The sequence below is a fragment of the Aotus nancymaae genome, unplaced genomic scaffold, assembly GCF_030222135.1.
Source record: "Aotus nancymaae isolate 86718 unplaced genomic scaffold, 86718_ANA_hifiasm-v0.15.2.pri h1tg000029l, whole genome shotgun sequence".
In the NCBI taxonomy this organism is placed as follows: domain Eukaryota; kingdom Metazoa; phylum Chordata; class Mammalia; order Primates; family Aotidae; genus Aotus; species Aotus nancymaae.
In genome coordinates this window covers 71,584,134-71,598,108 of record NW_026988442.1, presented here as the reverse complement: position 1 = coordinate 71,598,108, position 13,975 = coordinate 71,584,134, and the positions used below count along the sequence as shown (strand labels likewise).

The window sequence follows — 13,975 nt, the reverse complement described above, 5'->3', positions numbered from 1 at the left end:
TTATTATAAATGGTTGTGATTCAACACCGAAGCAAAGCTCAACCTCTGGTTTCATGAAAATTGATGACCCGTATCGATGTCTGTAAGACTATATCTATTGAAGAAAGAGACTGGGGAGAAGAAACTGTTTAAAATGCATAAAATATTAGTCCTGACTATAAATATTGCAGCAAATTTATGAACTAATTCACAGATGGCAGGGGCATCAGCTATAGGGAAAAGGATTTCCAAACATCCTATTCCCAACTCAGCTATTCACTAGTTGAGGTAAAACAGACTATAAAATTAACTGTCAATAGCAGCACAAGAGCTATTCCCTGTGCTGGGGATGTGGAGCACAGCACATGGATATAATACTTATCTCAGTGTGTCAGGAGCAAAGTGTATTTCTGAGCTGTCCTTGCCACACTTACTGAACTGAATAATAATAATTACAAATGTGGTTCTAAAGAGCTGCTTTCTTTGTGTTCGATTTTACAAAGATGCCTACCTCATCAGAGCCATCTGCACAGTCAAAATCTCCATCACACCAAAACCTTGAAGAAACACAATCCCCATTGGCACAGAGGAAATCTTTCAATGTACATGTCTGTGGCTCTGGGGATAGAAAAATAGCATAGGGTTATTCTATTATATGCAAGTGCATTTCAAAATTTATATGACATATGACATGAGGTAGCATTAAAGAAAAAAAATAGGTTAGTCGAACAGAACCAATAAATTGTTTAGGAAGAATCTCATCAAGTACCTATAGTACATAATATAATAGTTTTTCAAAATTTATTTTTAAAGTCATGGCTACAAAATGGCACTATAAAAAGCAAGTTGGAACAAAAGACAAAAGATAAATAGTCTACTGTTTAATAAAATAAAATAAAAAGCCTAAAAATGTACCTATTGTCATACTATAACAATGATCTTTTTTAGTTGCTGGAGTTCTCTGTCATGTTATGTATTTACTTTAAAGTAAATACATAATCATGTTATGTATTTACTTTAAGTAAGTACCACATTTTGTGACTCTCTGTACCCATGGGGTTGTTTGTTATTAACTGGGTAGCGAGTCTAGCCTAGCCTTTGCATTTGACTTTTTATTATGTATTCCAAAGACATTCTAATCATTCAATATCATCCCCAGAAAGTCTGGAGTTCCTGGAACAAGAAGACTACATAGGGATAATATTAAACAAAGCTAGTTTGTAAGAGTTGAAGATTCTTCTTTAAAAACTGCACATTTGTTTATGCCATTGTTTACTGTGCCCTACATCACTTGCCTGTCAATTTAGATAATTTAGCAGTTATTGATTTAATTATGCTGTCCCGTATTCCACATAGTGCATAAGCCAAATAGTAATGACTTACCACTTGGCTTCATTCCTATTTGAATATGATTCATCTGGAAAATGAAGTAGGATTTTGGAAATTTGTTTCTGCAAGTAATCAATATGACTGCTGGATATCATCTCTTGTGTTGTTTTTGTTCTCTGAAGAGGACTGATATCTTACATGATGAAAGACCTCTTCTTGTTGCCTCTATTCATTCATTGTATTTACAACTGTGTCACACATAATAAAATTCTTATCTGGATCAAGAAGGAATAACTAACAGACTTCAAGGAATATCCGTATGATGCCTGATTTTCTGCACAAAGATTGTGAGTAAATTAGTCTGCATTTGGATTTTTCTCTACACAATCCATTGGTTCCTACTTGTAGAGTAACATTTTGATGGTTTGGTCTCATGAAGGCTCCTACATTTCTACATAAAGAAACCCTTTCAGCCAGGCGCGGTGGCTCACGCCTGTAATCCCAGCACTTTGGGAGGCCGAGGCGGGTGGATCACGAGGTCAAGAGATCGAGACCATCCTGGTCAACATGGTGAAACTCCGTCTCTACTAAAAATACAGAAAATTAGCTGGGCACGGTGGCGCATGCCTGTAATCCCAGCTACTCAGGAGGCTGAGGCAGGAGAATTGCCTGAACCCAGGAGGAGGAGGTTGCGGTGAGCCGAGATCGCAACATTGCACTCCAGCCTGGGTAACAAGAGCGAAACTCTGTCTCAAAAAAAAAAAAAAGAAAAGGAAACCCTTTCAGGGTCAAGCTCAGTGGCTCCCTCCTGTAATTCCAGCACTTTGGGAGGCCGACTTTGGTGGATCACTTCAGGTCAGATGTTCAAGACCAGCCTGGGCAACATGGTGAAACCGCATATCTACTAAAAATACAAAAATTAGCCTAGTTTCGTGACAGGTGCCTGTAATCACTGCTACTTAGGAGGCTGAGGTGGAATAATTGCTTGAATCTGAGAGGCGGAGGCTGCAGTGAGTCGAGATTGCGCCACTGCACTCCAGCCTGGGTGACAAAGCAAGATTCTATCTTAAAAAGAAAAAAAAAAGAAAGAAAAGAAACCCTTTCAGAACATTGGATTGGAAGAACTATAGAAAAAGTAGTATGTGTCAGCAAGCATTTCATTCTACTCTGCTACTTAGTTTAAAACATGACCTTCAAAGTATGAAAAAGACAAGGTGCCATTTGATAGAATGGGGAAATGCCCTTAAATGGATAATCTTCTCATGTTCCTACATTGCTTTATTTAGTAAATGAGACAATAGAAATTTACCTTTTTGTTTTAATAAGATATTCACATAGATTATGCTTTAATCTGAAATATAACTTTATTAATACTAATATTTATTATAGCAATAATAATAATTATCATTTACCAATTGCTTATTTGTTATTAGGTACTAGGTAAAGTTAATGCAAAGTATTTGAGTTAACTCGCCAGTTAATTTTTATAACAACTCTCTAAGGAATGTGCTGTACTTACACCATTTTTTAGGTAAGTAAATTGAGGCACAGAGAAAATAATGTACTTCAGATCACCAGGCGTGCAGAAAAGCTACTAATTGAACTTGAATCAAGACAAACTGATACCAGCGCCTGTACTTTTTCCTGGTAGGCTGTATCATTGCTTCCCATACAATCGAGGAAAAAATAAATGCTCGCGTATTACAGTGATTCACATTAAATACCTGGAAAGTCAAGTTACTTATCTAAGGTACATGCTAGCAATATCTATTTTATTAATAATAACAAGAAAACTCATTTGCTCTTATCATCACTCCATACTGAGGCTGTGTCGCCCTTCTGGTTGCAGACACATGCAGTTTTATTCTTAGAGGAAAGAAATTATAATGAAACATGTTCTTTTTTTTCATCAAAAGAATAAAGAGTAAATTTAAAACATATCATACTTACATATTTAAAAACAGCAGAAGAAACATTTAATTTCATAGGATTGAGAGTTGCATGAATGGGACTAATTTTTCTTCTAATGTTCTAATTTGTCTTTATCCTGTTTCAAAGTGTGTTCATTATGTGCTAAACAGCAAAGGCTTCACAGGCCTCAACACACTTTGCTATACAAAAGTGTTGAAAGTTGTTGATGTAAGGTTAAAAAAGTTATCAAGCCAGTAGTTGAAAGCATTTGCCCAAGAGTTCCACAGAACACTCACTTTCTGGAGACTTTGTCCTAACATTCTTAATTATTCTGTTTCAAAATGGCAGTAGAAAGACTGAGTAATTTGCTTGCAAAAGCTTTTTCAGGGAAAGTGGAAATTCTGTGTGTTTCTTTTATGCTTTTAAAAATGCCAGCAAATCTACCTCTGAATAATAATATGAATTATTTATACATACACAAATACCATCAAGGTATAGGGTACGTAGTCTATTTCTAACTATCATCTATATATCTCAGAATCTTTTGTCACTAGATAGCTCAAAAAGAAACTCTCTTTTGAGGAAAATGTAATTTAGTTATCACAGAAAGTCCTAAGGAATTTTTCCTTATTGCTTATCTTATCTTTGATCTTTTCTGGATAAAGTAAAGGACCAATTTTCAGACTTTGTCATAATACTACTTTTCTTGTGAAAGAGAACAACAACAACAAAATGACTGTAGTGAAACTTAACTCATCTGGAAAAAAAATTTGAGTGTGACATTTTCTCCTGTATTTCTAAAACGCTATTTCCATGCTAATTTTCTCTGATATTACCTATATTCCTGGACCAGTAGTAGATGGTGAAATCCATGTATCTCACCTAGAGAAGCCAGATTGGCAACCAAGAAGCTTTTGCAGGATTTACTTTCCTTCCATGTTTCAGAAGGCTAATTGGGATTCTTCAATAAGAATTAAATATAGGGGGCTATAGGGGGTTGGGCATGGTGGCTCACACCTGTAATCCCAGCACTTTGGGAGGTCGAGGCGGGCGGATCACCTGAGGTCAGGAATACCAGCCTGGCCAACATGGTGAAACACCCTCTCCACTAAAAATATAAAAATTAGCTGGGTGCCATGGTGTGCGCCTATAATCCCAGTTACTTGGGAGGCTGAGGCAGGAGAGTCACTTGAACCTGGGAGATGGAGGTTGCAGTGAGCCAAGATTGCGCCACTATACTCCAGCCTGGGTGACAGAGGGAAACTCTGTCTCAAAAATAAATAAATAAATAAATAAATAAATAAAATAAAATACAAGGGCATTATGTAGACTAATCATTTCCTTCAATACTGATGGAGGCAAAAACATACAACCACAAAATTGAAAACAGATTTAGAAGTCATCTTTCACAAAACTGAAGAAAATTATGTTCAAGAAATTAAAGTGGCTTTCAAAGCCATAGAGTTAATAGCACAGAGTAGAAAGACTTCCAGACTTCACTTTCCCTACTATCTTAAAAACTCTTGGTGATAAGTTCAAAAGTTATATCAATGTCGATGTAAACATCTGACAAGAATTTTTAGAATACAATTAGTATAACTCACACTCTATTCAAATAATCTAATAGAAATTCAGTGTGAAAGTACTAGAAATTCAAATAAAGCTGAAGCAGCTTGTCTCTCTATGTAAACCTAGATTTTAAATTACTTGTTACTTTAATATCTATTGGATTTTTAGTTACTTCTTAATAATGCAAGGATATAAAGTAATTTATTTTGTATATCAGTAACTTAGATGGCATATATGACAAATACTATTTTTTGTTGATAAAGATAGTATAGATGTTGAGATTTCTCAAGTATTTTCAAACCTCTGATCCAGATTACAAAATAATTCCAATGACAATGAGATTTTCTTGTTTTAAAGAGCAGAAATGATTGTTGAAGCAAAGTGTCCCTGCTGAACACTTAACGAGGGAAATGATAAGCAGAGGATGCTAAAATGACAATGAAGTAATTATCCTATGTAAATATAAAATGTAGAAAGCATATTAAATTTAAAACATAGTCGGCAGTTAATTGCCCCACTACTATTTGAACTCTTCCCAGAACTATCACTGGACTATCTCCAACACAATTTAAAAAATAAATGCGTGAAATCAGATTCATAAACAAAAAAGTCCAAAAGTGACTTTAAATTATGTTGCTATTATTTTTCAACTACAGTTATGTGTTACATAATAATGCTTCCAACAACATACAGTGGTGGTGCCATAAATTATAATATTTTTAGTGTACCTCTTCAATGTTTACATAGGCAAATACATAGTATAGTGTTAAAATTCCCTGTAGCATTCAGTACAGTAACATGCTGTATATGCTTGTAACCTAGGAGCAATTAGCTCTACCATATAGTTTAGGTGTGTAGTAGGTTGTTCTATCTAGGTTTGTGTTAAGTACACTTTATGTTGTTCACAATGACAAAATTGCCTGGCAACAAATTTCTCAAAATGTATCCCCACTATTAAGCAACACATGATGATATAGGTTGATTTTTTTGTCTGTTATGTGTTTCACTACTTAATAATAGCTAACAATAACTGCCAAATGTAAACCAAAGTGCATACCACCAATCAATAATATTTAGAAAATAAGACAACATATAGCATGGCCCTAATATATTAGGACAGTGATGTGTATGTGTGAATGTGAGTCTGTCCGTGTTTACAATTATTTTAATAGATGAAAATAGCAAATATCTTGATAGATTTTAGTACAGCAATAGTATTTATTTTTCTAAGGCTTGTTTCTATATGACTAATATTTTGGTGCTTACTATAGATATAATTAAATTATGTTTCCATTCTTTATTGACTAAATTTCTGCCTATGTAAGACTACTGGCATTGTCAATGTTGAAACCTTCCCATTTTTTCTGGCCTATTCAAAATAGTGTCTTCAAACCGTATTCAATTATCTAGCTCCCTTGATCCAACCTCTTACATGCTCTTACATGTTCAAAACATCTGAATATACTTTGATATTTGCCCTAACATACTCTGACACTCCTCTTACATGTGTAAGATGTGAACATACTGTTATACTTGTCCCATTTATATGACTTCTACTCTTCCATATTACGACTGTAAAATACTTCATTCTTGTTCACTGTCATCTCTTCTCTGCAACTTCATCAATATTACTTGTCTTAGGCAACAAGCTCAGAGTGAACAGAAATGGAAAGAGAACCACACATAATTGGGTATTTTATACTGGAATGCTTGATATTGCAACCACTTCCCTTGCTTTTTCTTAAGGGCACTGCAGCTACAGTGATTTGTCACTGAGTTTCCACAGTGACAAGTGAGAGTCAATGTTCTTTCTCCTTGCTTTCTTGTGCCAAAGGCTGACTTTCAGATGTCAGTACAATGATATTCAGCCACTCAGAAAACTCCAGCAGACTCAGAAGCAGACTAGCTCTTCTTCCTTCTTCTTTTCTTATTGTAGCAATAGGCTAACTTCTCACGTACATTCAATCACCCCCTGAATAAAAGTTCTCCAAGACAAAAGTCTCCAGAGTTGCCCTCTCTTTTGCTTTCAACATCCTTCCAGTATTAGGCATTTGCTTTCAGTTATCTTATTGATGATTAACACTAAATATATCAATAACTATGGTAAGTAGATATTTGTACACTTGAGTTCTGGTTTATAAATAAGCAGAAAGTATCTGAATAATTGTGGGTTTTTTTTTTTTTTTTTTTTGTATTTATGCCTCTATCCCTACCAGCTCCACCCCATCAGAATTTTATTTTAATCATTAAGTGGATCAGAGAACTTCTATATATAGTTTTTAAACACTGGTGATTAAACAAATCTAAAACTCTATTGACTCTCAGAAATGTTCTTTATCTTTCTAAGGACTATGACCTGTTGGAAGATATTTATGTGAAGAGGGAGTTATAAAGATTTCTATATTCAGAGTATTCCGTAATCACAATAATCCAGAGATTTCATAGTTAATATACTTCATTCCCCAAAACAGGTCAGATTAAGTTTTGAAAGTTATCCAAAACATTAGTTGGTATTTTGCAAGCCAAATATCCAAGTGTTTTATTAAGGCTTTCACTCTACTAATTATATGCTGTAATGTAACATATTCCAATGTAGATTTAGTCTTCTGCCTCTGGGGAAATAAATACTCTTAGTGCAAGGAGATGTCTGTAAGAATAGACATTATCATTATTAATCTGCATCAAGTCTTCTTGGAAGTAGCAGCATATAAATATTTAATAAATGGAATTTGATTATTATATTATTTCAAACATTCTTGTATAGCTTTCTTTGTTTAAATGACACTGTATAAAAGTGCCAATAAGAAGTATATTCAGGCCGAATGTGGCAGCTCACTCCTGTAATCCCCACACTTTGGGAGGTCAAGGTGAATCGCGTGGGCCCAAGAGTTAGAGATCAGCCTGGGCAACATGGCAAAATCCTGTCTCTACAAATAGTAAAGAAAACTAGTCATGTATGGTGGCATGCTTCCGTAGTCCCAGCTGGAAGGCTGATGTGGGAGGACCACCTGAACCTGGGAGATCAAGGCTGCAGTGAGTCATGATCGTGCCACTGCTCTTCAGGCTGAGCAACACAGTGAGACCTTGTCTCAAAATAAATGAATGCTAGAATCTAGAGATACTGTACATACTGCCATACTGTTCAGAAAGTAAAATTTAGGGATAATTATTGTTTTAAAATTTATTACATAAAATGCAGAAGACAGATGATAACAATAGTGTTATTTTATTTTCAGAGAAATGCATCCTGAATATATAAGGTATTGACTGCTCTAGAGGGAATAAATAATATTTCACTGAAATATGCTCATGGGTGAATTTGTAGTGTAAAAGGATTTGAGGCTGAAAGGAAATGAATACCATTTGTTAAAGAATGAGATGTTTTGTAGTGACTCCACATCATTCAGCTCATTGTGGGAACTTGCATCAAGGGTTTCCTGCATTGCATACTAATGGATTGCATTAAACCTCATGATACATTCATACCAATTCTGAGAACTGTAAGAAAATAATTCCCAGGATGAATATTTCAACAATTCTACCATTTTAGATTCAGGTCAATGTAGTCTGAATATTCTTGTCCAAATGTGAATATATGTATAAAAATGTGAGGAATAGGACAGATAGGTTTGAATTTATACCTTAACGGAACTAAAAATTGCCATCTTGCTTATTGAATGGGCTGTCAAGCTTGCAACATTATTAGGCAAGAGTTACTTACTACAGTTTTCTTCATCTGAATTATCACTGCAGTCATTTTGGCTATCACACCGCCAGTGATCTGGAATACAGTTGTTGTTTTTACACTGGAATTCATGAGGCCCACAAGTCTTTTTATCTGTAATGGAAAGAACCAGAGTTTGCATTGTAGATTTGCATGAGGCCATCCCTCACAATGTCCTGACTGCCATGCCAAATTCATGGCATTTAACGTTTCCTTAATTCAGTTACTGAGACGCATCCTTAGGAAAAACTGAAGGCAAGTGCTAAGTAAAATTCATCTTTTTGTCTTGTTTTATGTTGTTACTGTTCATGCTTTCATTGTGAGCTAACAAGAAATTGATTGAATCATCCAATCAAAGTCAACACAAATCTGTTTTAAAAAATCAAAATTGGTTGGGCATGATGGCTTACACCTGTAATCCCAGCACTTTGGGAGGTCGAGGCAGGCAAATCATCTGAGGTCAAGAGTTCAAGACCAGCCTGCTCAACATGGTGAAACTCCATCTCTACTAAAAATACAAAAAATTAACCGGGCATGGTGGAGGGCATCTGTAATTCTAGCTACTTCGGAGGCTGAGGCAGGAGAATCACTTGAACTCGGGAGGAGGAGGTTGCAGTGAGCCAAGATCACGCCACTGCACTCCAGCCTGGGCGACAAGAGTGAAACTGCATCTCAAAAAAAAAAAAAAAAAAATCAAAATTATCCTAAGGAGCTCTTATTCATAATTGATCTGTGAGTAGTTGCTCTTTCTAAGTCGTGGACACTGTCCACTCATAAACTCACAGATTATAATAATGCCTTACATGTGTACAGAGTTTGAACACTAATTATGTGCCATTTCACATGAACCTTTCAACATTTCCACCAGGAAATGTATTAACTAGCCATTCACATTACAGATGGTGAAGTAGAAACTTTTGGAAATTTAGGAACTTAATAAATGTTCACTATCATTAAATGGCACAGCCCACATAAAAGAAGTGTGCTTCTACTCCTGGTCTAGCACTTTTACAACAAATGTAACTTACATCTGTATCAGTCAGAATCAGAATGCATGTAATAAGAATTTATTTAAAGTATAAGTCATATGTATTTTAAGAGTAATATTAAACTATATATAGCTAAAGCAGTGCTCCATTAAACCTTAATGTGCATACATATAAGTCACTTGGGAATTTTGCTATAGTGGAAATTGGGATTCAGTAGGTCTGAGTTTCTAAGGAGCTGACTGGCGACAATATTGCCTTTTGTCTATGGAGCACATGAATAGTGAGGTTCAGAAGTATCAACATTATGAAATAAATAACATTAAAATAATAAACTTATAAGACTCAATATACAATTTAGAACACATTTCCCTTTCATGTACTTAGATCAACTCCTTATCAGCCATACCAGAAATAGATAGTGAAGTGCTTTGCTTCAGTCTAAGACTAGTAAAATAAATTAGCTAAGGGAGTGGGTAAGTTATTGGTGATGGTTCTTAAACTTTACTTCGAAATGCAACTTATAGAATTCAGACTCAAATAACATTGTGAAAGCGAAAGTGACTTAGGTATACTTATGAGAATTAAATACTGAGCATCTATTGAGGATCCAGCCTGACTCTTGGCTAAGTGTATTCATACACATGATCACACTCAACCTTCATAATATTTTTATGAAGTATTATTATATTTATTTAAGTATATAGGGAAAATAACTCTCAAAATATTTAAACAATTTCTGCAATTTTACAAACATGTTAAATGGCAAAGAAGGAATTTATATCCAGCTCCAGCTTCAGCAACATTTTATTAGAGAAATTCTCATGATAGATTTCAAATGCATTTTTCTACTTAAGAAAAAAAGTATTGCCTGAATTTCGCTTCCTCCTTTTCTTCCTGCCTGCTAATAATTATTCAGAATATAACCTATGCCAGGTGCAATGTCATGTGTTTTGTATTATATCCTCTTTTTCTGTGTTATATTTAACTTTAGATTTAAATATTTGTCCAAATTCTGCAGAATTTCTAATATAGCATTCTACAGACCTCAGTCAATCAGGAAATCTGTTAGGCTGAATGACCACTGAAAATATGAGGCTTTGTACTGAAAAATTTGGATGACTATTTCATTTGCCAGTTATAATAAACTCTGAAAATACTGCTCTAAGTATAAATATTAGTCTTATTTAGTCCTTGTATATGTTGCTTGTACTATTTTTTTTTTTTTTGAGATGGAGTTTCACTGTAATACCTAGGCTGAAGTGCAATGTCACAATCTCTGCTCACTGCAACCTTCGCCTCCCAAGTTCAAGTGATTCTCCTGCCTCAGCCTCCCTAGTAGCTGGGATTACAGGTGCGCACCACCATGCTTGGCTAATTTTTGTATTTTTAGTAGAGATGAGGTTTCATCATGTTGACCATGCTGGTCATGAAATCCTGACCTCAGGTGATCCTCTGTCTCGGTCTCCCAAAGTGCTGGGATCACAGCTGTGAGCCACCGTGCCCTGCCTGCTTGTACTATTTTAAAATGATGTCTTAAATTTTTAGAATATAAGAAAGATCAGAGTGGACAAGAAAAATAGTCCATGTAATCCACTTTTACAGCACTGACCCTCAGTACAATTCTCCTTGACTTCTGAAGGTTAATATTTGGTACTGACGATCAATTTAATAGGTGTTTTTTTTTCTAAATCCCTTTCGTATTTTTTTTTCTATATTTAAACATTTGTATCATAGATCGTGTTTAAAAGTATCTGCACCTATTTCTTAACAAAAACAAGTAAGAGCTCATTACTAAGATTTCCTTTTGGGGTGTGAAGAAATAGTAATGCGGGAAACATTAATTGCTTTATGTAAGAATATACAAATTTTATGTTTCCAAGTTATTTAACTTTTTTGATCCATGAAATTACTTGTAAAAATTACAAATACAAATTACATAGCATTGTTCTGCATTTCAAACCTTCCTTGAGGTGATACACACACACACACATACACACACACACGCACACATACACACACACACATGCACACACACACACATGCACACACACAAAGAAACAGATTTTAGAGGGGAAACTGTATGAGTAAGGCTTAAAATGTCAGTTCTCAAATTGGCTATCCATTAAAATCACTTGGGGAACTTTAAAAAAAATCTTTGCCTAAGCCGTATCCTATATCAAATCAATAAAATCAAACTCTCTGGGGTGGGATTCAGACATCAGTATTCATTAAAGCTAGTCTATGATTCCAATGAGAAGCCAAAATTAAAAATCACTCGCTCAAAAAAATGATATAAAACAGAACATATATATTTCCACATTATATTACCTCCAGAGTAATTAATATAAAATGCTCATAATATGTAATGTTTTATATCAACTTATATTGTTAAATAGCATTGAAGTATCTCATTATTCCCTTTTTCAAGTATCGCAAGTATGGAGAAAACAAATATATTTAGAAACTTGCTTTTATTTTAAATATATTATCATGTAATATATGTGATACTAGTAATAAATTTGATCCTCCCAGAAATGTAAGATGAGAGACCTTTCAATAGTAGAATTATATGTGGTGTATAATGTAAAACTATTGGTGTTTATATATGCATAGGATATTTCTGAAAAGGGATTTAAAAATGTGGCACTAGGGATATCTCTGGGAGAAACACATGGAGAAGTAAAGTAAAAAACAATACTGGGAGTGGAATTTAAGTTTCTCTTTAGACCCAAATGAATCTACTAACTACTGAAAGTAATAAACAAATTTAAGAAGGTAATAGAATATAAGATCAATATATAAATTTAATCGTATCTTTATATGTTAGCAGTAAACAAAAATGAAACAAACTGGCAATGGTATCAATGAAAAAACACATGCCATGAATAAATCTAGCAAAATTTATGTATGATCTTTATACTGAAGACAATAAAATGTTGCTGAGAAAAATTGAATAATGCCCAAGAAATGCAGATACATATCATGTTTGTGTATCAGAAAATTTAAAATTGTTAAAAATGTTAATTTTTTCTAATGTGATATATAGAATTAGTGTAATCACTGTCAAACTACAGCAAGTTATTCTTGATGAAATAGATAAGATTGCTGTGAAATTACATGGAAATGCAAAGGTTGTAGAATCGTGAAACATTCCTTGAAAAATAAAAATAAAGCTGGAGAATTTATAGCACCCAATTGTAAGACTTACTATAAAGCTACAGTAATCAAAGAACATAGTACTGAACAAAATGAATAAAAATTAAATAATGTACATATGGTCAACTGAGTTTCAACAAAGACCTCTAGTCAATTTAATTAAGAAAGGCAAATGTTTTAAAACAAATATTACTGAAACAGGTGGTTATCTTTATAAAAAACATAAATCTCCACCCCATGCCATACATAAAAAAAAATGAGAGTATAAACATAATATAAAATTTCTAGAACATAGTAAGATATTCTTATAATGTTGGAAAAGACGAGGGTTACTTGGACAGGCCGCAAAAAAAAAAAAAAAAAAAAAAAAAAAGATTCACAATAAAATAAAAAATTGATAAATTGGACTTCAACAAAAAGTGTTTTCCTATTTAAAAGACACCATTAAGCAACTGAATAGATGAAGAACATATTATTAAATGCAAAGATTTATCACATACATATCTTGGAAAGGACTGATTTAGAATATATAAAAATTTGTATACAGCCTACCCATTTGCAGGCAAAATACTTAAATAGAAACTTGACACACACACACACACACACACAAAAAAAAAAAAAAAAAAAAAAAACCATATTTGAGTAGCAAATAAAGATTCTCAAAGTTATTAGTCATCAAGCTAATGCAAATGAAAACTACAATGAGATACCACTACGTATCTACGAGAACTACTCGAAAAAAAAATTTATCTAATTTTTATGAGAATATAGAGGACCTAGACTCTCTTGCTGGTTTTCATAAAGGTAAACATATCTACCATGTGACTCAGCAATTTTACACGTATGTATTCCTCCAAGAAAAATAAAAATAAATATTTACAGAACTAATTTGTATAAGAAATGCTATCGCTATAAACTTTCTGATTATGATAAACAAACTTAGCACATCAATTAGCTACTAAAATCATTCAAATTGGAATATATCCACAAAATGAAATATTACACAAGAATAAAAAAAAATTAGTTCTTAACACACCATAAGTCAAAAATCTTTTTAAAGCATAATGCAAATAAAAGACCCATAAACAAAATAATGCGTACCATGTCTATGTATATAAAATCCAAATACAAGCAAAACCAATCCATGGTGATATAAGAATTAGTGGTTCTGTATAAGAGTGTTGGAGGAATGGATTGAAAGAAACATGAAGGAACTGTTTATATATATCCCATGCATATATAAACACCAATAGTTTTACAAGAAGAGAAGTTTCTGTATCTTGTTTTGGGTGTCTGCTACACTTTGTATACTGTAGGA

The 13,975-nt window shown here is 33.8% G+C and overlaps 1 protein-coding gene across 1 annotated transcript in view; it reads right to left on the bottom strand.

Moving 5' to 3' along the window:
• Positions 1-13,975, bottom strand: part of LRP1B (LDL receptor related protein 1B) — a 1,560,879-nt gene that overhangs the window by 136,346 nt on the left and 1,410,558 nt on the right. Inside the window, exons 68-69 of the mRNA XM_064382912.1 lie at positions 8,510-8,626; positions 491-597 (exon numbers count right to left, since the gene is read on the bottom strand). Of these exons, the coding sequence (XP_064238982.1) occupies positions 491-597; positions 8,510-8,626 (224 nt within the window). The remainder of the gene's footprint in view (positions 1-490; positions 598-8,509; positions 8,627-13,975) is intronic.